This window comes from Salminus brasiliensis, chromosome 3 (genome assembly GCF_030463535.1).
Source record: "Salminus brasiliensis chromosome 3, fSalBra1.hap2, whole genome shotgun sequence".
In the NCBI taxonomy this organism is placed as follows: domain Eukaryota; kingdom Metazoa; phylum Chordata; class Actinopteri; order Characiformes; family Bryconidae; genus Salminus; species Salminus brasiliensis.
This window is the reverse complement of record NC_132880.1, coordinates 35,638,268-35,665,625: the sequence shown is the minus strand read 5'-3', so window position 1 is coordinate 35,665,625 and position 27,358 is coordinate 35,638,268. Positions and strand designations below refer to the sequence as shown.

At 41.8% G+C, this 27,358-nt stretch overlaps 1 protein-coding gene across 1 annotated transcript in view; it reads right to left on the bottom strand.

The window, feature by feature from the left end:
• Positions 1 to 27,358, bottom strand: part of hpca (hippocalcin) — a 46,223-nt gene that overhangs the window by 2,360 nt on the left and 16,505 nt on the right. The window contains exons 2-4 of the mRNA XM_072675996.1: positions 9,194 to 9,340; positions 4,943 to 5,224; positions 1,538 to 1,643 (exon numbers count right to left, since the gene is read on the bottom strand). Coding sequence (XP_072532097.1) covers positions 1,538 to 1,643; positions 4,943 to 5,224; positions 9,194 to 9,289 — 484 coding nt within the window. The 5' untranslated portion in view covers positions 9,290 to 9,340. The remainder of the gene's footprint in view (positions 1 to 1,537; positions 1,644 to 4,942; positions 5,225 to 9,193; positions 9,341 to 27,358) is intronic.

The following is a 27,358-nucleotide window of genomic DNA, read 5'->3' as shown; positions in this document are numbered from 1 at the left end:
TGCATGCTAAAATTTCAAATTTGGCTAACGCAGCGTCCACGACCAATAGCATTCCTGTTGTATCTCGCTGTACTGAGCTCTGAATGGGTGGCCCGGCTCTGAAGACCCAACCGTTTCTCCCTCATTGGCTCTAAATAAACTCATAAAAGAGAGAGAGACTGCTTCCACAACCTGTCAGAAAACTGCATTTTCATCTTTCTGTAATTCTACTGTTTATGTTAACCGAGTTAGCCAGCATGCTAATTGCTAAGTTAGAAGCTGGCACACAAATCACCCACTGCCCCAACCACAGCAGTTGTTTCACACTAACCACCTTAATGCGCCAAGCTGTACTATAGTGACACAATAAAGATCTGACAAAATGAAGTTCATTTTTGTATTTTATGTGTGTTTGTGATAACAGAATTAACTGATTAGTTAGCTCAATTAGTTAGAGATCTAACCACCTCACTTTTTTGCTGGGCCTAAGTGTGCAGCACTGTGCTCTCCTCGGTATCAAATCATGGGATACACTTATTTACTTATTAATACTTATTTAATTTTAATGACTGTCTAAAGTTAGCAAACGTCAACATGCTAACAGCACCAAAATTGATGGTTCTGGGCCAGTCCCAGTGAATAGCCAATGCCATGTCTAAGACCATGGCCTAACACATACACTATATAAACAACGTATTGGGACACCTGCTCTTTCAATCAAGGATATTAAAAAAAAAGATTTTATCCTGCACAATCCTTTTTGGAGTAACTAGGATAGCGTTCTGCTAGATTTCTGCAGCACTGCTGTGAGGGCTTGATTGCATTCAGTGACAAGAGCGTTAGTGAGGTCAGGATGCTGAATGATCACCACCCTACCTCTTCTCCATCTCCCAAATGCATCCCAAAATTATTGGATGGAGCACCATCCATCATTTCAGAGAACACAGTTCCACTGCTCCACAGCTCAATGCTGGGGGACTTTTTACCCCTCTAGCCCACGCCTGACATTAGGCATGGTGCCAGTAGGTCCATATTTATCTGCTCCAGCGAGTCCTATTCTATTAGCTAAGACTTCTCCACAGGGACTAGACTACATTTGCACATCTGTTTCAGCAATGGGTGTAATTTAAAGTAGCTGAATGCACTTTAATTAGACGGCGTGTCCGCAAACATTTCAGTGTACTTCAATGACATACTTGCCACATGTTAAATAAACTCAAGTTCACTTACTTAGCGAAAGCTATAACAGTTATGGAGTCTTGGAGCCTGAACTGCATTTGATGACAAGCTAAGAGATACAGAAATAATGTCTGAAGTGAGAGAATTGTGTGGGATGACTAGAGTAATATTGCAGGATTTTACACAAATATGAACTGATACTAAAGTGACAATAGCAGTGCAATAGTAGATGTTCTGGGTCTGTAGTGGTAATGACAGAGACACTGTTCCCCCTATTACAAGCCAGTGTATCACCAGCATGACTCTGAAGCTGATTTTCGGTGAACCTGCTACATAATGTTGTTTTAAGAAAGGGAGTCAACACTACTAAATGTTTTACCATCATTGTTCAAGTCCATTTGTCTGAAGATCTTATCTGTCCTCTTCTCCGGTGTAGACTCGTCCTCTGGCATTTTCATCACTGATGACACCATCTTATAGATGGCCTGTGACATAGGAGCGAGAGAGCATGATTAAGTTGAGAAGACGTCATTAGTATTCTATCCCTATTTAGAGCCTCATCAGATTCTGTACAGTCGAGCCATCTGCTTACCGCTCGGGACTGATGAGTCCTCCCATCATGTCCCTACTACACTGTGGTTTGGTATAAACCACAGAATGAACTGCTCTAATTGGAAGAGTGCATTTACAATCCCATGCAGACTACATGTATTACAGGTAATTGAGCCACTGCTTCTTTTATGATATAATTTAGTGGATGCTACAGTGGAGTGGTCCTCTGATTGCAATGCCCCCCCTCCCAGTTATAGCAGTGCCCATAGTAAAACATGCAACAGCTCTGCAATCTCCACGCGCCAGCCAACCGTAACGTGCATGAGCCCGCGTATAATCCTGCCGTTCTGCACACTGGGATAAATCCTGGTTAAATTTAACTTGCTAATCCACAAGAGGAACAGCACCAGGGCCGCTGTTATCATCATCCCCCACTCCATCTCCACCAGTCTTCCCCCATTGGGGATTGTGGGTTATGGGGCTTCACTCATGACAGAGCTTTCAGAGCTAGCCTTTACTGCAGCTGAGCACGAGCCGTGCCCACTAAGCACATGCAAATAGTGCTCCCGGCCTCAAGGGGATGGCTGCAAAGAGCAAGCTTCTGGTCTAGCGCTCAAGAAGAAAGTGCTGGGGTATGCAGAAGCTTTGGCCAGCCAGGGTCAGGCAATTGCTGCCCTACACTACACTTGCACTCGCACAAGCATATCTACATACTGTATGTACTGTGTTCTTAGTCAGAGCTAATAAATACGACCAGGTGTCCATTTCCTTGGAGTCCCGCCAAGCAAGACTATCTGCATGAGGACTAAATTTAGAAAGTTTTCACCGGTGATGGATTTATCATGATGAACCATATGGCCTTACGACGGGCAACAATTACCAAATCAGACTCACCAATTTAATTTCTCAAATCCACACAGCCTGGAATATCACATTAGGGCTATAAAGGCCATGAGGTACAGTGGTGTGTGTGTGTGTTTGTGGAGTCAGCCCAGCTGGGATAAGCATATGGTCATCTCAGGCTAACACTGCATTAACAGTATTTCCAAGAACTGACACAAGCACATCTATAACTGAACAACCTGCATATTCAACATCTGCAGATTGGAGATTACTCAACAGATTCAGGGCACATGCCACTCAAATGCTCACCAGCAGATGAGCACCAGTCCTGGATTTTGCCACATACAGTCATGCGAAAAACAAAGTAAACCCTCTTTGAATTTTATGCTTTTACATATTAGGACACATTAAAATATAACCTCAAATAAACAATACACAAAAAATTCCACCATGTCATTATTTATTTAATCAAAACTAGGCTCAACTGCAGAAACAGTGTGTGAAAAATTAAGTACACCCTTACTGCTTTCATAAGAATAAAGAGGGTAAGTAGCAGTGAGTAGGTTGAGTTTAGCAGTAAGGTGCTGCTACTTAAATGTCCCTGATGAATAGATCCTCAGCTGAAGTCCATCATTCTATAGTGAGAAAGATTATTCACAAGTGGAAAACATTCAAGACGTCCCAGCAAATTCACCCCAAGGTCAGACTGTGCAATGCTCAGAGAAACTGCAAAAAACCAAGAGCTACATCTCAGACTCTGCAAGCATCAGTTAAACGTTCAAGTTCATGACCGTACAATTAAAATAAGACTGAACAAGTATGGCTTGTTTGGAAGGCTTGCCAGGAGAAAGCCTGGCAGCACAGCTTCAGTTTGCAAAGTTGCATCTAAACAAACCACAAGACTTCTGAAACAACCTTTGGGCAGACTAGACCAAAGTGGAGATGTTTGGCCATACTGCACAAGGCTGTGATTGGCAAAAACCAAACATAGCATAAACAACACATACCAACTATCAAGGGCGGTGGTGATGGGGGTGAAGATTTGGGTTTGTTTTGCAGCCACAGGACCTGGGTGCTTTGCAGTCATTGAGTCGACCAGGAACTCCTCTGTATACCAAAGTATTCTTGAGTCAGATGTAAGGCCATCTATCCAACAGCTAAAGCGTGTCCAAAATTGGGTCATGCAACAGGACAATGATCCCAAGTCCACTAGCAAATCTACAACAGAATGGCTAAAAATAAAGAAAAGAAGGTGCTGCAATGGGCCAGTCAAAGTCCAGTCCTCAACTCCATTAAAACGCTGTGGTGGGCCCCTAAGAGAGCTGTGCATAAACAAATGCCCACAAACATCTGAATGAACTGAAGCAACCTTGTAAAGAAGATGGAATCTGTTGTGTGGTGTTGTTCATCTGAAGTTGTATTTACCTAATTCTAAGACCTGCTGAGGACCAGATGTTTTTTATTACATCTTGATACATAAAACTATATAATTCAAAGAGGGTGTATTTGTTTTTCCCATCAATGTAGGCAGTGTAATGTGCACAACACAGTGGTGTGGAGTTGTAATTGGGTGCTAATGGGATGTGGGAGATGCCAAATTAAAAACCATTGGAGACGTGGAGGTAATGAAGGGGCTGCAGCATCCCAGGATTTCAGGACTTTTTAACTGCAGATGAACATTTATTCAGAAAGACAGAAAGCAGGGTGGGCAGTGTATGGTGAAAAGCTCCCACACCAAACCATTTTCCACATTATTAAAGCACCGTATGACTCTTTCTGGCCCATCACTTACACTATATGAACTTAAGTATTGGGACACAAGCTCATTGACTGTTTCTTCCTAAATAAAGGATATTAAAACAGACCACCCCCATCATTCCAGAGAGCATAGTTGCACAGCTCAATGCTGGGGGGCTTTATATCACTCTAGCCCACGCCTGGTATTAGGCATGGTTCCAATAAGATCATATTTGTCTGCTCCAGAGAGTCCTATTCTATTGGCAACACCTATCTACAGGGACTGGATAAACTGTGAGTGATGTGTGCTTTTGCACATCTGTCTCAACATTGATTGCAACTTGAAGTAGCTGAATGCATTCATTAGAAGGGGTGTCCACAAACCTTTGGACATATAGTGCATGATGATGCAAGTAAACACTGGTTTGTTAGCTGACAAAACACTACTGAACAGGTACTGTTCTCTCAGCTGCACTCAGCTGTCCAAAGGCAAACATAACTAAGCTAAGACGACAGTGTTGGCCTCTTAATAGCATCTATTGGTGCCATAAAAGAATCGTGTTCCCTGTCTGATTAACAGCCACTTGAATCTTCAGCACCTACTACAGCTTGTAAAGGTCTTTGCATGGATTCTCCCAGAATGTTCTCTGACCTGCACAATCTCCAGCATCTCCTCACGGCTGATGTAGCCATTGCCATCCAGGTCATACATGCTGAAGGCCCATTTCAGCTTCTGATCCAGCTTGCCCCGTGATGTCACACTTAGGGCGATGATGAACTCCCGGAAGTCAATGGTGCCATCATTGTTGGTATCGAACGTGCGGAAGACGTGCTCGGCAAACTTGGAGGCATCACCGTATGGAAAGAAGTTGGCGTAGATCTTCTTGAACTCCTCCACATTCAGGTGGCCACTTGGGCAGTCTTTAAGGAACCCCTTAAAAAGACAGAAAAATAAGGTCAACGTCATAAGGAAGCCCTGTGACTTTATCTTTTTTACACCATTATCAACATCACAGACGTTGTTATCCGGTGCTTTCCTCCTAGTGACGCTGCATTGGCGGCAGTCGAAAAGAGGTGGTGACTGAATTCACATGTATCGGAGGAGGTATGTGCTTGTTCTCACCCTCCTAATATCGGGAGCATTGCAAATGATAGGGGAAGTCCTAGTGAGTTAATTAGCTCAGCTAAGCATAGCATAATTTAGTTAGTGTAGTACAGTAACCAAAAAACCACCATCTGCTAAATTTCAAAGGTTAACATCCACACAACATGAAATTATGTTCTAATACTTTTTAATTTTTCATGTTCAACTAAATTTTTACATCTGTCCAGTGATTCCTTGGTTATTGTCCCGTGTGTGTGAGAATGTTCAGACAAATTGATCAATACAGGTGTTGAAAAGCAAACCTTTAACTCATTAGCATTTAGAGGTATTTTTCACAGCAAAACATTATGCTATAATGGCACCATTATAAGATCTTGTTCCAAAAACAAAAACCATACATTCATACAACAAAATAAACATGCCTCTATTGTAACAAACTATTTCTTCATACAAGTTCATACAAGCCTTGGTGTCACAGAAAGTCAGTATTTTCTGGGGACATCCTGTTGTGTTGGTGATTGTGCATGGAGGATTTGGAGTACTGTTTGACTAACATGAGTATGGTAGAATATATTAGACCCAACAGGCCCTAACAGAGCGTTAGGTACTTTTCGAGAAGTGCACAGAGGCTTCACAGTGTCATTGGAGAGTCACAAGGCCCTACAGAGGCCCAACTGAGGTGAAATAAGTTATAACAATAATACAGGGCCATATATTCAGAATCAGGACTATGTGTGTGCCATACAAAACCATTTGGGGTGCCCTGACCTCAGGTCTGATAAAAACACTGCTGAAACTGCTGAAGCAGAGGGAAATAGACGGGGCTAATAAGCTGAGTTTGAGTGTGGCTTATTATTTATAGGACACTCTTTGGTCTGTTATCAGTGATAGGCACTATGTCTAGGCACTAGGTTGCTTTACAAGTTTTATTGATAAAGTGGGTTAAGATAAGGATTGGCATGCAAGGTTGACTCTGTGGCTCTGTTTTTTTTTAATTACTGTTAATTTATTTGGAAATAAGGGTACATTTACATATGCAAAAATGTTGGGTGTTACCCAAATGTCCTAGACAAAAACTGTATAAAATGAAATTCTTTGAAAACCATTGTATAAATCCATGCTGCATTCATTAGAAGACAGTCTTACATTTACATTTACATACATTTGCATTTAGCAGACGCTCTTATCCAGAGCGACTTACAAAGTGCTTTGCTATTTACCCAAGAAAACCTCAGCTAGTTAGAATAGACTAATAATTCAAAAGATACCTCTAAGCTTAGACATTACTAAACACAAGTCAATAAGGCGACCATAGAACTATTCGTCCAAGTACTCTCTGAAGAGGTGGGTCTTCAGTCTGCGTTTGAAGACAGCGAGCGACTCGGCCGTTCGGACACCCAGGGGCAGCTCGTTCCACCTCTTGGGTGCCAGGACAGAAAAGAGCCTGGACGCTTGTCTTCCGCGGATTTTGAGGGATGGCGGGTCGAGCCGAGCCGTACTTGAAGCTCGAAGGGCTCTTGGTGCGGATCGGCTTTTGACCATTGCCATCAGGTATGGAGGGGCTGGTCCAGTCTTGGCTTTGTAGGCCAGCGTCAGGGTTTTAAATCTGATGCGGGCAGCTACAGGAAGCCAGTGGAGAGAATATAAATCATTCTTCAATAAAGCTGAACCAGCACTTGCCTTCACCAAAACTTATTAAAAGTTTTATTAATTTATTAATTATCAAAATTATTTTATTAAGCTTTACAGACGTTTTGTCCCGACACTGGTTATGAAAAAAAAATGGTTATGTAAATTGTATCCTTTGTATGCTTTATGCTCTTTGACATGGTGTCCTAAAGGACAGGGTCTTTCTGAAAATCCTCATCTCATTAAGCTCCTTAAATTCCTCTCTTTAGGTCACCTTTCCACCAAGTAGCTTTGGCTAAACTGGCTTAAATTTGTCCAGGTGTGGCAGTGTTGTTAATTGTGCTATGTTGAGGCTTGGCTGTTGTTCCTTTTCATCTTTTACTATTTTTTTTCCATATCTATCTCTCTCCTCTGTTTTGCTCTCTTCTTTACATGTCCATGTGTTCTTGTGTAAAGAATATCATCAAATTTCCAAGGATTTGTTTTAATGATTTTTCATAGAATTGACTCAGCATCCAAAAAAAGCCCCTTGCTGGCTACCTGACTCTGAGTGGCGAGGTTGTGAGTTAAAACGCAGGTCAGACTGTGTTCACTCAGCTCTTTTTCAGCCCTTTAGCCAGCATGACTCACTGGATCTTACATTTCAATACACACATCCTCTAATCCATTCATATAGCTGTGTGTTTACTGCAGGCATCCCTACCTCTCCTCAGGGCCATCACAGCAGTGAGATACAGAGCCTGTTAGTGCATCATTAAAGCTCATTTCCCATGACCACTACACACAGAGATGTAGACTACAGTCAGGACAGGATGCTATATCTGGCTATCTCTGGGGAAAAGAGCTGCTTTTATGTTCTTGTGTGCATGTGGCTCATGGTGTGGTTAGATAGTATCATGTGACTCCATGATTATATGACCTTTTGGCTTAAGTCATCGTTATTACAATATCACATGCAGTCCATCACTGTTTTTAAGCCGAAGTATTATGGTAATGCTTCCAGAGTTTAAAATACAACAAGCATGATGATTGTCTTCAGTGAAAAGTAAATCAGAATTACAGACAGAAATCATTAGGATCTCTCTGAACACCTTAAAGGGCCCTGAGGGTTCCGCTTAATTCAGAATTTAGATCTTACTGTTACTCTGATTGAATACTTTTAATTTTACTGGATCCTTTTTGTATTTGATGTTTTAACCAAAGCCAAAAGAGTAGCTGACATGCTGTGTATTACAGGCATGTTCACCACAGATTACTATTTAATTTGCTCAAATGGCAAATGGCAAATATAGCCAAGCAAGCTCTTCCATTTGTTAGAAATATATTTAACATTTAACTTTCCCTTTGGTCCACTTAATGGTTTTATGTACAAAAAACAGAATGCATTTTCACATGACCATTGAGCCCTGTCGCACAAATTCTGCAAAAAAACATTTTGTTACCCTAACTTTTAATGGAAATAACCATAAAATAATTGTATACCAGGTCATTTTGGAGCATTTCTATTGGTCCATTCATCATGATTTTTTAATTTGAGGTAAAGGGAACAACAGTCAGACTCACATTATGTCAAACAGTAAAAAACTTAAAAGGTTTAAAAAGGTTAATTCTTCAACGTGAACCAGAAATAGATTTGTATTATAGGAGAGGTAGGACTGGGCGATATGGCACAAATATCATATCCCGATCCCGACAGTTATATTTTGACATACACACAAAATGCATAGGTAGCAGCAGATTCTAAAAACTGCCATTCAAATACTCTCCCGTACCGAGTGCAGTGATTTATATTCCAAATCTGCTGCACTTTGTCTAATTAAACAGCACTAATTACACTCTCCGTAATGAAATGTGCACTCTTCTATGACATCCATGATTTGCTTAAAAAAGCATATTTTGTGTTACGATACAATCTATCACAATTTTGATCAAATATCATCCTACTGCCCACCTGTATGTATAGGTGTTTTTCTTGTTTTTGACCAGATTGTGGACCGAACTGTCAGGGTAATATATTTCGCAACTGAAATATATAATATATAAATTATATTTCTATGCATTTGTTTGTTTAGGCAAAATAAAATGTAGAATTACATTTTTTTTTCTGAACTAAAGGGACACAATTAACCATTTCCCCTCTGCATAGAGGCGTAAAGTTGCCTTTCTCACCTTGTACCACTCCTGCAGCTCATGGTCAGAAAACTCAGTGTTCTCCCTCAGGTCCTGTAGCATCTCGGGCCTGAGCTTGCTGTTCTGCTTTCCCATGGCAACGAGTCTCTGTGTGCACAGCGACAACACCAAGGCCCCTAGTCAGACCTGCCAAAAAAAGAAAAAACTGCAATCAGAGGAGAGTCCACTAATGTTAATGTGTGGAAATAACAAGACAGGTTAACCACGCAGACAGAAGAGGCCCTCATTACTGCAAAGAAACCAGGGTCAAGTTCATTATGCACAGATTACAAAGCTACCATGAAGCCCTCAGCTTGAAGGGAATTTAAGCATAATTAGAAGTCGAGACCTCGCTTTAAATCTAAAATATTACGCGGTCAGACCCACTGACTCCAGCAGGACAGCTCCCCGCACAACCCTAGTGACCTCTAATTTCTCTCTTGACATTATAGGGGTAATTAGACAGAGAGTGTCTGAGCATGAGTGTCTGTGTGTGTGTGTGTACGCGTACGTATTCGGGGGTGTTTGTGCACCCATTAGTAAACGAATCGCACCCTCCTCTACAGGCGCATTCTAAAAAGGCCCGAACTTTCCCAGCAGGCTCTGAGCAGATGAAACAGAAACTCAACTGAATCGTGAGTCCACGATTCAAAAGGGAGGGAAGAAACAGCTGTTCGAAGAAAATGTTTTCATGACATGTTTTGAGAATACAATCACAGTGCGGGAGCCAAGAATCCACAGTAATTAATAACACAGTCGCCCACGCCGCCTGGATGGATCAGGCAGCCGTCCGAGCCCAGCCAGGCCGGGCCGCGAGCCATGGAAAAGAAAGCCTGTGGCAGGAACAGTACACAAATGCTCGCAGAACTCCGGAAACTTCTACCATCTCGCTCCGGCCCCATGCATTTCTCTTTTCAAAAACTTGAAAGATAACGCATTTAATCTTGCAGTACAGACTGAAGGGAGAGCAAAGTGAACCCATAACAGTAGTCCATCGTATTGTACATGCTCCTGTAACACGCCCCATCCAAACCCACTCACTACAGATGGGTAGATGAGCTTGAAGGGGAATTTCACACATATTTTAAAATGTCTGCATAATTCAATCAGTGTAATGCAAACACAGTCATTCAGATTAGTTTGATGCTAAATGATCCATTTCAGAGAAGCTCTTGTCAAGAAGCTCTTGTTCTTGTGAAGTTCTTATCAGGATTGCTCACAGTGGTAGTGATGGGAACCAGGTTAACTGAATGTAAGGTATAGTTTTACGATAGCTTTCAAAAAAGCTATTTAAAAAGCTAAGTATTTTTAGGGAGGAGGTACATGCAGGCAAAGCTGTCCTGAAACCTAAAAAAATGTAGAAATGATCTATATTTTACCACTAACAACATTACATGGAAAAACTCCACCAGGTTCACTGGTGATTATGCATAAAAATAGGTGACCATATTTGCAGGGTTGACATCACAGACATCTCTGGGTCCTATCAACACCACTGTGAAGTAATCAGCCTAGGTAAATTTCTGTATAGTGGACCATTTAACACCAAACCAGTCTGAATGCTGTACATCTCACCTCTGAATTATGCAGAACCAAATCAGAGGTCACAAACTCATCATCTCTGGATGAGTTCGCTGTGCTTCCATAACCTGTTACTGGTATCACATTTACACTATGATGACACTCCTGCTTGCTTTATATAAGCTACTGTGGGATAATGCCACTGCTGCTATTCCTAGTAATAATCACTAGAAACTGACTACCTAATACTATCCGGTGCCACACCAACCGCTGCCTTTACATTTACTATACGTCCAAATGTTTGTGGACAACCCTTATAATGAATGCATTAAGCTACTTCAGACTTGCAGATTAGCAGATAAGCATGAACGCATAAGCATGAACACCATGCCTAATGCCAGGTGTCGGCTAGAGGGGTATAAAGCACTCCTGCATTGAGCCGTGGAGCAGTGGAACTGTGGAACATTCTCTGGAATGATGGTTCTCCATCCAGTATTTTAAAGATGAGTTGGGAAGTTGTAAAGAGATGAGGTAAGGTGGTGATCATCCAATATTCTGACTGCAACAATTAGAAGAATAAACACCTTTTTTAATAACACTGATTTCAGAAGAAACCATGAAAGAGCAGGTGTCCCAATACTTTTGTCCATGTTGTCTATCTATCTAGCTAGCTAAGTATTCTACTGCAGTTCTACAGGGAACTTGAGTATCACATGGCACAGGATTGCTTGTCAGGTCTTATTCTTTTCTGGGATGAAATTTACTTTCTACTTGAGTAGAAAAGTATAATTTAAAAATACTAGTATGTAGTTACTACCTTTAATTCTACATATCAGCCTATTTGTCTATTTGTCGGCAAGTACTTGATGTCACCTTGATGATGAACAGAAGATAAACTGCATACAAGACAGAATTTGAGCTAAGCAAGCTTACATAAGTGTAACGAAAATAATAATCAAATAGCACAATACTAAGCTCATGCCTGTATCAGTGTCGGCTATGATCATTTTTTTGTAGGGTGCGGCAACGCATGCTGGTGGCCTGTCCGATTGGATTTTCCTACCTCGTGTCCTCTGCACTCTGGAGAGAATTATCTCCAGCTGAGAGAGATGAAGAACAAGAAAACTGCTATAAAAAGCCCTCCTAGGCCTGTATGCTCGGAGGATTTCTAGCTCTTACACAACCGCTCCCATCCAGAACAAGAGACTCATATTAACGTATGCTGTCTCCCTCAAATCCACACGCACTCCTGACCAATTGAACCGTACTTTGACCCCAGTCTGGTCCTCTCAATATTAGCTCTCTCATAGACGTAGACAAGCTGCCCATGTCACAGCTCTCAGATCTTGGCTTATGATGAGATGTATTTCAGACATCAAAGCCGAGACCCAAAGAGAACAGGGGAGAAAAAACAACAACAACAACAACAACAGCAACAAAAACAACAAGCGGCGAGCAGAAGCTGCTTACTCTGGCGGAGGGCCCAGTGCTTATGTTGGAGTGCGTGAGCGCTGGCCCGTCCAGCAGACACATCACTGCTTCATGCTGTTTTTATTACGCCGTCTGATACACGTTGTCTGGGGCAGTACTTCCACCCTGTCTAAGTTGGAGCATGCTCAGGTTGCAGACTGTAATTAAAGGATGATTCGAGATAAATTATACAGTGAAAGTCTGGCAGTTGCTGTCTGAGGGTTGCTGCTTGTGGTTTCTGACACAGCACGACAGACTGTAACGTATAAAAATGGACAAACATAGACAAAAATACAGCTTCTAGACTAGTACTACTACTGTTTTTCACTTTGCAACCCACTATTGTCCATTTTAATAGACATACAGGGTCAGACACCTCTTAAGCAAGCCTGTTCGAGGCTACTAAACAACTCAACATGGTTAAAGTACACAGTGTGATGAGTTAGGCGTGCAGTTTTGCTTTAGCCAGATTGGGTGTGAGGGGTGTGACCTTGCATTATTCGTTAGTTACATTAGCCTTCTGATTTAAGTGCAAATCAGCATCCTGAGAAGTAAGCAACCACCAGGCATGTCTTGACTTGGCTGACTCTGTACACTTAGTGTTAGATGGAGGGCTGTGTAAACTGTTCTTTTTGCCAAACACACTGCGCTAAAAAATGCCAGAACAACATAGTCAGAAAGTGAGGGTGAGGGTGGCTGTGAGCACTGTGAGTAACATCGTTGTGAAAAGTGAAGTGCTCTCAGTTCTCTCGGAACAGAAGAGAGTGCTAATGTACTCTGAAGAGCAGCGTTCCACAGGTCCTCAATGTCATCACTCACATCCAGAGGTGTCATGCCAGCCTTATCGGCCCAACTCATCTTTAACTCGTCTTTAGAGCTTAATGCCTTTAGAAGTGGAGCTTTAAGCCAAGCCTGCATGAATATCTCCTTAACTCCAGCCAAAGAGAGAGAATGAGAGCGAGCAAGGGTGAAACGAGAGTGAAAAGAGAAGAACGAGACGAGGAGGACAGAACATGGAGAGCTTTAACACCAACCTTTCTGATACACATTATATGGACAAAAGTATTGAGACACCAGCTCATTTATTGTTTCGTCTGAAATGGGTATTTAAATGGGTATTTAAAAGACGACATTTTGGAGAATGGCTGCAAGGGTGTGATTGCATTAGCGACAAGAGAGTTAGTAAGGTCAAGATGTGGGATGATCACCAACTCATCCCCAGCTCTACAAGCTTTATACGCATAGGTTGGCAATAGGTTCATGTTTATCTGCTGAAGAGAGTACAAAAGCAGTGAGAGACAAAGCTTCTCTACTGGGGATAGACATAATGGGGCATTAGCATATCCATGTCAGCAACGTAGCTAAATGCACTCATTAGAAGGGGTGTCCACAAACATTTGGAGATATTGTGGATTTCACCCCACAGCCCCTTTATTTAGTCCCATCTCTCAACCCTTCGTGTACCATTATTGTCATGAATAAGCTCCCCTCTCTTTCCACATATTCAGCACACCTGGGCTGAATTACTGAGCAATGCACAGTAATGTACAGAGGGTATCAAACCCACAACCCTGTGAACAATAACCACTGCCCCCCACTGAGGGTCTATACTTGTTGCTATAAAAACAGTGGTAAAACCAGAAGCTGCTCAGAACTCCAGCCCAAGTTCTCAGGAGTCTTAACCCTTATCAACACACGTTGATATATAAAATAGTTCTTAAACTTTTGGTTTAAACTCTAATATTGTTTTAACTGGTTAAGATCATCATCTTGGTTCTCACACTCACTCAGGAGTCTTCACACTCACTCGTCTCATTTACAGAAACGCTGCTTTTGTTTCTTTGGTTTCCTCTATGGCAACGCTCCAAAGAACCCTTTATTGTTAAGAGTGTCGGCCTTGCTGGTAATTTATGGCCTATGTCAAGAGTGGAGGAAAAACTCTGTTCCATTAAGTCTTCCACAAAACCACTCAGTAAACACACGGTGGACTGGGAATTGGTGGTAACTCTTGCACTGTAGCATTCTTCTGTTTTGCTCTTCGATTTCTCCAGAGTACCGCATTCTGTGCCAGGCTTTAGCAGTAATCCAGTGGCCCGTAAGTCCTGGGGTAACGTCCAGCTTTGTCCACATCTAGGACAAACTTTCCACCCTATTCCATCTCATTCATCTCACAGACAGCTGGTCCTTTCCCCAATGTGGGTCAGCAACATCTGGGCCGCTAATCCAGCTGCGAAAGGGTGGATGAAAAAATGGACAAGCGAACTGACATAAAGGACAGAGCAGGCTTCTGTGGTCTTAATGAGAAAAAAAAAGAGGAACAGACATTCTTGTGGAGAAAAACACACACATACACACACACACACACACCAAAGAAGCGTAGTGAGCCTTGCAGGCAGAAAGGAAAACAAGCTGCTCATTAACAGCATAAAGGAAGCAGCTAAGGGTGCCACTGCACGCCAAATAAATGAGGGTATTAAGACAAGAGGAAAGAAAGAGGTGCCGGAGAGAGGGGGGGGGGGGGTGTATTGCACAGTGAGAGTTACTCTAGATGCTAATTTAGTGGATGTTTTAGTGGCATCATATTTGCACATCCAGCGTAAAATTAAAGAGGCAGACACCATAAATGACCATAGAGCCACACTTGGCTAACTGACTCTAGAGCTGGCTGTCATGACAGTCACATTTGCTTGATTAAAATTGACATTCTCAGGGAATCAGCTCAGTGATTAGCTCTGCACGATAAACAGGGAATTCTCAGGTCTCTATGAAGCTGTGTTTAACAGTCTCAACATTGTCCATAAAAGTGAGCTATTAGCACTAAGCCTCAATGCTCCACTCTCCCACAAACAGAGGACATGGCATCTGTTGGCCGCTAGGCTGGCCACAGCTATCAGGATTTTGTCCGCATTCCCGAAAGCATCTTAAAGGTGTCAAAGAATGCATCTATTGAGTATTTTAAGTCATCCTTCATGTATAAATAGCAATTATGTGACTTAGGTTGGGTTAGATGTCATTTACAACCCTGTTATTTTGCCTCAGAATGAAACATACTGATTTTCCATTTTGAAAAAATCGCAATGGCACATATTATATCCTAGTTTTAAATTGTAACAAAAACACTGTAATTATTCCAGGCTCTTAACAGATAGTGTTGGGGTCCACTTGGTGAGGTCCTCTAGCTGAAGAGAAGTAAGCTTTTAGCCTTTCCTCCACTTCTTCCCAGCGTTTGGCTGTCTTAAGTGGTTGGTGTGGCGCAACAGATAACACCAGTACCTGCCACTGAGCTGCCACAACATGTGGGAGACTGGGGTTCAATTCCAGGTCTGGGTGACTATGCTGTGCTACACCAATAAGAGTCCTTGGGCAAGTCTCCTAACACTGCATTGGTCCACCTCTGTAAAACCAGTAACCTTGCAAGTCCCTCTGGATAAGAGCGTCAGCTAAATGCCGTAAATGTAAATGTAATGTAAATGCTAAGTCTTATCAGGATTTCTCAGCCTGTGCTTTCATCCCTTCTGATGTTTGTTTTCGAGGTAGTAGACGTTAGAAAGAAGATCTGGAAAAAGGCTGACTTTAGCTAAATTTTAGTCAGTAATAGCTGCTTGTATCCAGAGGATCTTACGCAGTCGCCTTCCCAACACACCATGTCAAACAGAGGGCTGTGATTGGTTGTCTTGCATGTTGCTGGAGCATTTGCATGTTGCTGTATTTTGTCTTCTCCAATTTTACACCACAGAAAAAAACTGATGATACATATTGTGTACTGAAAATCTCATGAACGCCATATTGCCCTCTCCTATCGACTGCAAAGGGAAACTTGTGTAAATTAGATTTTTGCCCAGAAGGATGAGGCTAAGGGTGGCACAGCAAACCAAATAAATGAGAGCATTAGGACGAGGGAAAGGAAAAGTGATCCTGGAGAAAGGGGGGTAAAAATGTATCTCACAGTGAGAGTATCTTATTCCCGCATCTATAAAAAGTCTGAGGCATAAAGGACAGAAGATAGCAACATTGATTTTTTTCCCAGCCTCTGAATTTTTATCCCTCGTCCATTTTGGAGGAACAGGAGTAATCAGAGAAGCAATCTGACCTGACAAGCGTCTTTTGATCTCTAAATCACCCTACTCTCTCCAACGGTCTCTCTCTCTCTCTCCTTCGCTCTCTCTCTATTTTCCCAATGACTCTGACCTTTATTTCTCTTTCCTTAGGTTATCTTTTCATCTCTCTAAATTTTAGTCTAATTGCCTCTCTTTTCAACGCTCCATCTCTCTTCCTTGGCATCTCTTTTCTTCACATCTTCCTTCTTCTCCCCTTGGCATAAAAGAGAGAAAGCTTCTCTCTATCACACACACACACTAAAACACCCTGACAACTCACTCCCTACTAGTCCACACACACAAATCCCTGTACCGACATCCTAGCAACATTACAGGCCCATTTGATCTGTTCGAAGCCAAAGACGGGCCTCCTCCCTGCAAATCCTTTGTTGACATCCCCAGTGCATCAAAGTGCGCTGCTTTGCTGAGCCAATAGGCAGCCTGCCCATCTCTGCTCCTCCTAGAGCATGCCAGCAGCGCTACTGAAACATGCTGAAGCTAAAGGGTGGAATCTAATCCATCAGTGACTTGCTGAACATCTTCACAACTCAGTTCAACTCCAATTCGTTTATCCTTTGAATGCTGAAGCAAAAAAGTCCATTTTACACTCTTACGTATGCATGAATAATCCTCACACACACACGCATCTTGTTACATTTTGTGAATACAATGGATTTGTCCGACAAGGGCCATAGTTTATGCTTATAAACCACACTTTTGTGTCCCGCTGCATCTGTTACTCCACCCCAGTTGATGATGAAATGAGCGAAGATTTTCCACCCTGTTACGTAGCGGTGGGTGGTGACCTTCCGAATGCCGACAGCCTCATTCACAATAGTACTGATGTACAAAGCAGAAAACTCTCTAACTGGCTTTCTTCAACCCTGCCCACACTCCTCTCTAAGCCCCGCCTCTGCACACTTTTTATCTGCATCCCCTAATGTGCATTTTTCAAATGTGCTGAAAGGGCAGTGGACCAGCAGATACTCATTCAATTTTATTGTTATGAGTTATGAAATAACTAGCTTTTGGGAGAGGGAACATGCCTGAAGCTCCCCCTTCTTATTCCAATTCAATCATTACCTTGTTCACTTGTTACGGCAAGTCTTTGCAACCCTCCACCAACCCGTCCCCTCCCTTTAAACCCTGTCATGTATTATTCCGGGCTCCACTTATCAGAGAAGAAACTGACTCCAGTCGACCTCCAGCCCCAAGTCCTCGGAGTTCCCTTTCTGTCTTACAGTCTTTTCCCAAATCATCATAAGCTGAAGGCATGGTACAAACTAGCAAATCGAGTTTCCATGCATATAGACAGTCCATGAGGTCTATATATATATATATATATATATATATATGGATAATGAGATAATTAAGCTAATAGCTTGTATTTGATGTCACAAAAAACACTGCAATCACATTTACCTGTCTGTTCAGCTCACAGCAGTTGAGCCCCACCCATTCACACTGAAATCAAAGGAAGAGTTAAGACTAGAGATGAAAGGCTCAATCTGCTATGTATCAGTATCAGTAGATGTGTGGACTCGAGTCACATGACTTGGACTCGCGTCCAACTCGAGTCACTAAACTGATGACTTGTGACCTGACTCAACAACATCACTAAAGACTTGCGACTCACTGGATAACAAGCTAGTAAACTTAGTAACATATGTGAATATTGTGAACAAAGCTCTCTCCCTCCACTGGCAACTGTGAGTGATTTTACTGAAAAATGAAAGCATTGAAACCACAGCATCTCAGCCACAAGTGTTCAAGTAGTGCAGAAAAGTGCGAAACACTCTGCTGATCATGCAGAGCTACTGTAGAATTCACACATGCTGCTAGAACTGCAAAGACCAGGCCCATATATGAATGGTTATGGATTTAGAATGTGATGTCATTTAAAAATTCCTGTAGGTGTAATGTGCACTAATACTCCCATATAGTGCAGTTTCTCAACTTTGGCCTTTGAGGCACCCTGCCCTGCACACTGAAGTGTTTTTTGGCTTCAACACCTATTTTAACTCAATAATGGGCTGGTAATGACTCAACAGCATTGTAAATGTGGTTTATTACAACAAGTAAAGTACATTTGCAGTTGAGACTGCCTTTGGAATGAGGCACAATAAAAGAAACAGAAAAGCCTGTTTATGGTTGGAAAATGGTCATGTGAAATAAAGTCAGTTTATATATATATATATATATATATATATATATATATATATATATACAGGATCAAAATCATGTAAAACAGGAATAAGAAAGGAATAGGAGGAATAGGAATATGCTTGTTCCAACACTAATTCATTTTAGACCCATCCCCAAACAATATTGTAGCCCTTATTTGTGCTGTTCCTGTCTTTGCATAGCTGGCAGGTACGTGTTTAATGAAGCCAGCAGGGGTCGAGTCCCGACCCAATTCAAAGGACCATCTATTTCACACACTGCTCATATGGGAGGGGGAGCTGCTGATGGTTCCATGAGAAGAGTCAGGGAGTGAGGGCGAGTGGAAAGAGAGGAAGGGAGAAAGAGAAAGAGAGAGACAGAGAGAGAGAGAGAATACTAATGAAGACGGTAAAAATAAGAATGAGGCTGTGTCCTCGGTGGGTGAAGTCCCTCTAGTCAGGGCGAGAATAACAGCTCACTTTGCAGCCTTCATTTAATTCCTCATCTGGGACTGCTGCCAATCTTAGCCGTCCATCCGTCAGGAGGACGAGGGGCGGTGGAGAGAGGCTGCAGGCCATAAAGCCTGTAGTTGTTTTCATTTAACATGTGTTGCATGAAAATGACTTGTTAGGGGTCAGATGAGGTGTATAAACATACATTCATCCCTCTGTCTGATTACACTGGGAAACACATGATGGCATGCGAATTAAGGGATATTACTCAGAAAAAGAGAGAGAGAGAGAGAGGGAGAGAGTGAGCTGTAAATACAGTGTGGTGGGTGGAAATGTGCCAGTTGTAGGCAGATAGACATAAATGCAGCTGTAGGTCATCCGCCCCCTTCAGCTTCATTTGTGAATCTACAAACACATCAGGCTAAATGATCTGTTTTATTAGAGAGGCCCAGTTCAGCTCTCGTGGGAGACACACACACACATACACACACACACACACAAACAAAAAACATGCAGCAAATGGTCTAATCACGACCCGGCTGCATACGGCCCATACGTCAGTTTATCATCATGAAGGAATGAGGTGGCGTGGGGGTCTGTGTGTGTTTGGGGAAGGGGGGGAGGGGGGTTATGGAATCTGATAATCAGAGGTGAGCTGCTCGGAAGGATGCATGACCTCTTAGATGTGTGAGTGTGTATGTGTGTGTATGGAGGTGTTTGTGGGGAAGGGAGGGGGAGGGGGGTGGTGTTAGAGCTAAAAGCAGGACACGAGAGTTGCAGATTGGAGGCAGGCAGACAACTGCAACCTACTGGAACTGGTTAAGAAATAATGGCTGGGCTGGTTGCCAGGCCTGTCTGCAGAAAAGACCAGTTCATTTTCACATATTGCATTAGTCTCGTTCCTTAGGAGAAAGACACGGACCAAATTCCGATCAAAGGCTGAAGGTGCATCTGTGTTGTGTCTTACTGCACAGTACAGGAGCATAACATATGCATGACACGGTGTGACATTCCAGTTAACTTGGCAAGCATTTAACCCTTAGAAGTCACAGTCACAGCACCACGGGAAACAAAATGTGTTACGGCACGGTGTGCTGTATAAATGCTCTGGCATGAGCTTGAGGGGTAGAAAGCATCCCAGCATTCAGCTATGGAGCAGTGGAATTGTGAAAGAATTTAGTTATTATCATTAATGTTAAATTCATTTTACTCATGCGTTTGTTGCTTTGCCTGCAATGTAGGCTGGGTGATAATGTACATGGACCAAGTCCACAGGCACTTTTATTAAAGGGAGGTGGAGGAGGGGTATTAAATATACCTCCCCCTGTTCCCCAACTTTCATATGGAGTTCCATTTGATTTCCAGTGTTACTGCTTGAACTATCTGTAGTTCCATGTATATTTATCAGCATTGCCATAAACGCATCTGTAACTCCAGAAGGAGAGGAGTGAAAATGCCTCGCTCTCTGATTCCACATTTAATCAGCAACATTAAAGCACAGACTCTCAACACAAGCAGAGCAGACTCATCTGGCAGCTCATTCCCATCAGACAGAGGAGAACCAAGCGCTTTTAACCTCTATTTGTTTCTGCCAGCAGTATATCAACACTACCACTGAACTGAGATTTCAGTCTGAATATATTACATAAAGGACAGATTATTTTCTGGAGAGTTTGACTGAATGTATTCAAATAATGGCTTATTTTCTAAACAACTTAATGACTGCTGCTATTGAAATTCTGCCGTAATGAATGCTGTATTAGTTGTTAAGTTCATTAATTCATGAAGTCTCCAAAACCCCTGTCAGACATGCACAGTAACCCCTGGATATTACCCGGACTTTATCCTGCCATCACTATAGTACAAAGGCTGGATAACGTCCGAATAAGCCAATGTTATACCACTCCTGGCATATTTATGGTGTTGTGTACATACTCTTTAACTGGTTTGGTTTTCCCCCCTATCAAGCCACAGCGTTCGGGTCTGAACGCTGGAGGTAGGTTAACTAAAAGCAGTTAATAACATTTCGTTACTGCACAACTGCTGGGAATACTGGGAAGCTAGAGACATGCCACTCTACCTGATCTGCGTCGAATCTGCCTGAATAGGACTGTGCTCGCACAGAACTTCAGGCATACATAGACTGTCATATTTTACAGCGCTGCCCGATCTATACTGGACATGTGTGTTACTTTACGACAGCTTCACTCGTTTTAGAATTTTGTAAGCTCTTCTTAATAGAATGAGAGAGGAAGAACACTAATATATGGAGGGCGGAGAGTATTCCAGGATTGGGAAGCTTCAGTTTGTAATACACCATTAGTAGTTCAACCATTAATAGCTTAACCAGGAATAATAAATATAGGAATATATATTATTATTATGAGGAATAATAACATAATCTTATTTATTATTATTATTATTAGTAGTAGTAGTAGTAGTATATGGAACCAATGACAGGCATGTTGTCCAGAGAAGACCTTTGGAGCATTGCCATGGTCAGGATGTGGGATGATCACCACCCCACCTCATCCCCAACTTATCCCAAAAGTGTTGGATGAAGCACCATCATTGCAGAAAACACAGTTCCACTGCTCCACAGCTCAATGTTGGGGGCTTTATATCCCTCTAACCCACAGCTGGCGTTAGGCATGGTGCCAACAGGTTCATGTTTATCTGCTCCAGAGAGAGAGTCCTATTCTATTGACAGCATCACACCTGTCATCATAATCAATATCACATCAGTCATCATTCAGAACATGTAGCTGCAAATAACAGCTAATTACTGTAATATCTAGCTTGACCTGTGTAGAGCCGAATGCCTCAAGGAATCCCATAGATTATTTCTGGATTTCTGCTGTAAGTTTATGGAAGTTTCCTTTTACACTATGTAACTGAATATGAACTCATTCTCACCCACAATTCATTTAAAATGTCAGAAATGTAAAGAATGTAGAGATATTTTTCTGATTTTGCAGAAATAAAATAACACAACATTGTTGAACATGTAAATGTAATTAATCATGTAACTGTGTACTTCATTCCATTAATGCAAAAGAGCAAGAAAAGCTTTACATTTCTAAGAGTTAAAAGCTGAAGTGATGTGATAACAGGCTCACGTTGTCAGACTTAAACCACACTACAGATATCAGTTTTCAAGCTCGGGCGAGACGCAGCTGAGACAGAGCATTTGAGGAAGGCGGAACAACGGGGTCAACCGCGACCATGCTTCCTTTGAGGAACTCACACTTTTAAAAGGTACTTTCTATTTCTAAGTGGGTCACACAAAGAGGGAACGGTGACCTCCATTTACTCTGGCATTGCACCAAACCAGAGACAGAGAGAAAGACAAGCACCGGTGCACCACATTAAACAACACAGTCTTCCTCTTTAAGGCAGACAAGAAGCTACTGATTCTTTGACATCTTTGAATGTGTACAGATAATGTCATCTGCCATGTAACAATCTTTACTCAGCACGCCACCCAAATAAATAACTGCATCCATTACTAATACATGGGCTGAGAAAGCAAAGGCAGCTAGAGATAAACTGGAAAAGCTGCTCGTGAAAACTGTATATCACACACAGAGTATATTATGATCTATCTATTATGTAAAGATAATAATATTGATTGACTGGATTAATATGGATGGTGTTCATGTTAAATAATAGAATGAATGGTTTAAGTGTGTGCTATATCACTCTGGCACACCCGAGCTTCACCAAATAGTACTCATGAAAAATTCATTTATTGAGACTACTCAAAGTAGCCACCTTAGAGCTGGCAATTATCTGAGGTGATTTAATGAAGTTAGCGATAAACATGTTTGCATGTTTGTAGACATGCAGAATTGAGGCACTTCTGGGCAGATTGCATGTGGTCAGTGGCCGAGTAGCTTATTTGGTATGTATGGGAAATTAGAACGAAATAGACTGAACCAAAACCTGTCAGTGTCCTACCAGACACAGTAGGGGGCACTGGTCATGTGTCAGGTGTACATATACATCTTCTCTGAGGAGTAAATCAAGCTGTAAATGCTGCACATCCATGCAATTACATGTATGCCAACAAAGGCCACAGAATCTTTGGTGTATTTGGGACAGGAATGCTGAATGTATTCCAGCACAGGATAGATCAGGTTGAGGGTTTTCTCACTTTTCAGCTTCCGAAGGCAGCATAGTGAAGAAACGAAAATCAACATCAGCAACAGTAGGTTTGTTGTTATTGTGACGTAATGCTGATTTGTCTTATTCTAGCTTCATGAAACAGTTCCTATGTGCCACAAGAGACAAGACAACCATATTCATTTTGAATTTGGCCTCCGCCTTTAACTTTTAACATCTGTGCAGTGAACACACACAGCGACAGTGAGCACACATGGGTGCCAAGGAAGCAGAGAGGATTAAGAGCCTTGCTCAAGGGCCCAATAGCGGCAGCTTGCCGAGCCTGGGTCTCGAACCCACAACCCGGTCATCGATAGCCTGGAGTGCTAACTGCTCCACCACAGCCCTCAATTATGTGTAGTTACTGATATAGGAGTGTTAAGATGGTATTATTTTTGTTAGTAACTGTTTGAGAAGTGTCCTGTGGCTAACATTAGACAGTGTACCGTATAACTGATACAAGCCTGTATCAATCTTTTTTTTTTAGTTTATTACTTCCATTCAAAATGTTATTCATTATCTAAAGCCAAGGTAGAATTTCTAAAACATAAATCAAAATATCAAGAAAAAAAGCCATTGTTTCAACACAATCAGTAAAAATGAAAAGTATTTTTCTCAAGATAATCCATTAAAATCTTGAGGAAAATATGCCTTTATATTGACAGAATCAGTGCATATCTGTAGATAATAAGTCTTTATTTCATCATAAATTCATAAAGTCATAAATTAAACATACCGCTGCCAGAAACGAAGAGGTGAAAAGAAGTTGATTCTTTCTCCTGGGATAAGTTTGGACTTGCAAATGAACCTACCCCTGCGTGAGACTCTCTGCCAATTTGTCCAAATTAAACGTTACAGCAAAAAGTGAATCATTTGCACTCATCTGCTTCTCAAGTGACAGAATGCTCACACGCTTACACTGGAAGTCAAATATCTGTTCAACTAAAAAGTAGTGGAGTGAGAGCATATGTCTAATAAACGTGGGGTGCACATGCTCCACCTGCTCCATTAAACACTTATTAAGAATAACAGTTCTGCTTAAAAACAGACAAATCATTCAGCCTAATGGCAGTTAATTCATGTTGATCTGCCAGAGGGTTGTCTAGAAATCTGAGGGAAAAACGTGTACCTCAGAAACTTTAGGCTGTGAGGCTCAATACGTTATGTACGTTCAAATCTAAAGGGGCGGTTCTGAGACCTGCTGACATGCCAACAATTAATGCAGCAATTCTCTAGAGTTAGTATGGTCATGCTAATGTCTGCACTGCCAAGAATTATATCTGGAATTATAAATGAATATCTGGGATTAGGTAACATCTAATATTTCATATTATGAGCTAATGTGGGGTTGTTAAAAAGCTATGGAGCCTACTTCTAATATTCCAGCTTAATTTAAGGAATGTTGTCAAGTGTAATTGTCTTATTGCACTGCCAGGCATCATTTGAAACATTTGAAACATTCTCAGAAATAATGGCATCTGGCTGTGCGGTAAGAAAACTATTAAAATAGGAAACATGTCTAGAAAGGGGCTGAGTTTAGTATAATAAGATCATGAATTTTCAACTATCTGGGCCATAATCTCATAATAGGAAATGCCAGATATATCACTTACATTCAGTCTACAGTAGGCCTTTCATGCTCTGATTCTATTCCCTGTTGGCCACATTAGCATTTTGAATTTTTTTTTAAATATGTCAAAGGACATATATGAGGTTAGAAAACTCATTACTCTCCATAGGACGTCCATCTCCAAGGAGAAACGCACAAAGAAGAAACAAGTATATCAATTTGGCCTTACAAATTCTAAAGTCCAGATACTGGTCTTGATGGTCTTGAGCCATGAACAAAGTTCTAATGTCACTCAGGATTCTATAACATAATGGCAAAAAAGTGAGTAAGTGCTATGGAAGAAGAGTAAGTAGCAAAATAATATTATCTCATTATTCAATTGCTTAATGCTCCCTTAGGCAGAAGCTTAAACACTGAGTTAAATACAGCTCATGCATTTGATTTGCATATATTGTCTTCGCCCCAAAAGGACATAGAAAAGACTCATCTCTACGAGAGCGCAGGAGAGTGATGCATGATAAAGGCGATATCAGCAGCAAAAGCATTAAAATTGCAGCCTGGATTCATAACAGGACTGACCTTTACACCATGGAGAGTAATAGCATGCTAAGAAGAGACTGTGGGTGTGGAAGTAGGACAATGAGGGCACGAAAGGAGAAAAACACATGCACATGGTATGGTGTGGTTTTAAGCAATTTAATAAATAATAAATCATATTTCATTCATAGTATTTATTTGAGTTTAATAAATCCAGCTCCTTCTTACTACATGCTTTTATTGTGCCTTCAATGTATACAAGCTCTGTTCTCATTTTTCTCCTAATAACTGCAGCATGAAAGGGTGGGACTAATAAGCGAACATATTGTTGCTGTCCAACGAAAAACATGTATCTCCAAAATCTCCAATATTAGAGAAGGCAAAAATGTTCTTAACTTTTAATGGAAGACAGTGTAAAATAAGAGGTTTCAAAGTAATTTTGAGCATTTCTATTGGTCTATTCATCCAGAATGATTGAAAATCTAGTTTTCCATGATAGGAGCCCCTTAATGTAAAGATAACTCTGCCTGGCCGAAACATTCAGAAATTCCAATGTCTGAGCTGGGTTATGCTGGTCATGTTTTGTTGTGGTGCTGGCTGACCAGCATACAAATATTCAAAACACAACCAATTTGTGAAATCCTCCTCCTCCTCCTCCTCCTTATTCCCCAAACAGCCCCATACATTCCTTACCTTCCTTGAGCGGGCAGTGGTGGCTCAGCGGTTAGAGGGCCGGGATATCGATAACAGGGTTGTGGGTTCGATTCCTGGGCTCGGCAAGCTTGAGCAAGGCCCTTTACTCTCTCTGCTCCCCGGGCGCTGGAGTTGGCTGCCCACCGCTCTGTGTGTGTGTGTGTGTGTGTGTGTGTGTTCACTACTAGATGGGTTAAATGCGGAGGACACATTTCACTGTACAGTGACAAATACGTGCACCTTTACTCTTCTCACTTCACCTTCACCTCATCTCCTCCCTTCTTCTCCAAGGCATACCCCTGCTACTGGGGTTGTGTGGCTTCACCCTCCTACCCCAAAGCTGCCCTGAACTTAAGTCCTCAGGGTTCACCTCTCCGATTCAGCTTTCCAGGGTGTGGTTCATACTATACATGTTGATTTATGCCTTATGCAGGTGTTGTACTGGTGTAGTACTGGTTGACCAGCATACACGCTTAAAAATAAGGGTGCTGCAAAGGGTTCATCTGAGTGATGCCATAGACAAACCACTTTTGGTTCCATAAAGAACTGTGCTTGTAAAAGAGATGTGAGTGTAAAGAACCATAAAGGCTTGGTTTGAAGTTTTTTTTCCAATTTAAAGGATCTTCACACTTCTTATTTATAAAACTAATGGTTCTTCAGGGAATCAAAACTGTTTCTTCTATGGCATTGCTCAAAGAACATGTACAGTAAAATGTTTCATGTTCCACTATGGCCCAAGGGTTGCAAGTTTGAATCCTGAGCCGTGCTGCGTTGCCATCAGAGGGCTGAGTCTGAGAGAGCACAACTGACTGTGCTCTCTTGCCTCACTATTCTTAAGCAATGTTGACCGGCACAGGCATCTGTTAGCTGGTCCAGTGGAGCAGGGGACCCAGTACTTTCCCCTGAGTGTGTCTGCTGCCCGGCAATGCCACATCGTTAGTTCGAAAAGAGTTGGTGACTGGCTTCACATTAATCAGAGAAGACATGTTCAGTCCTTACCCTCCTACGAACGAGTGGGTTGACTGGCAGCACCACATTGGGAGAAAAAAAGAAAAACTAAAGTCTGGAAATCAATGTATCAGCTTCCATCCATTGCTAGTGACCAGCATACAACCCTTCAAACCAACAACTTGCTGGTTCTTTCTGGTGACCAACTATGCCAGCCTACGCTGGTTCTAATTAGCAGGGTAAACATAAAAATTCATGTCAGATCTGGCCATGTGCCCAAGAATTACAAAACTGGTTGTTTTAAAGTTCTAAAGTTCAAACTCAGAGTCAAACACACAGAAACAAATGTTGAGAAGTTCAAGGCACAATGCAGAACAAATGTAAAGGTCAGGCTTAAAAGTACAGAGCAAGTTCAGATTCTCTGTAATACATCTCACCAGCTGTCCCCATGCACCTGACCCTGTACAGCCACACTTACAAGGGGAACAGAGGGTTCAACAGCCAGGCGGTCATGAATCAACTGAGAATATCTGTTGTTATTACTCACACC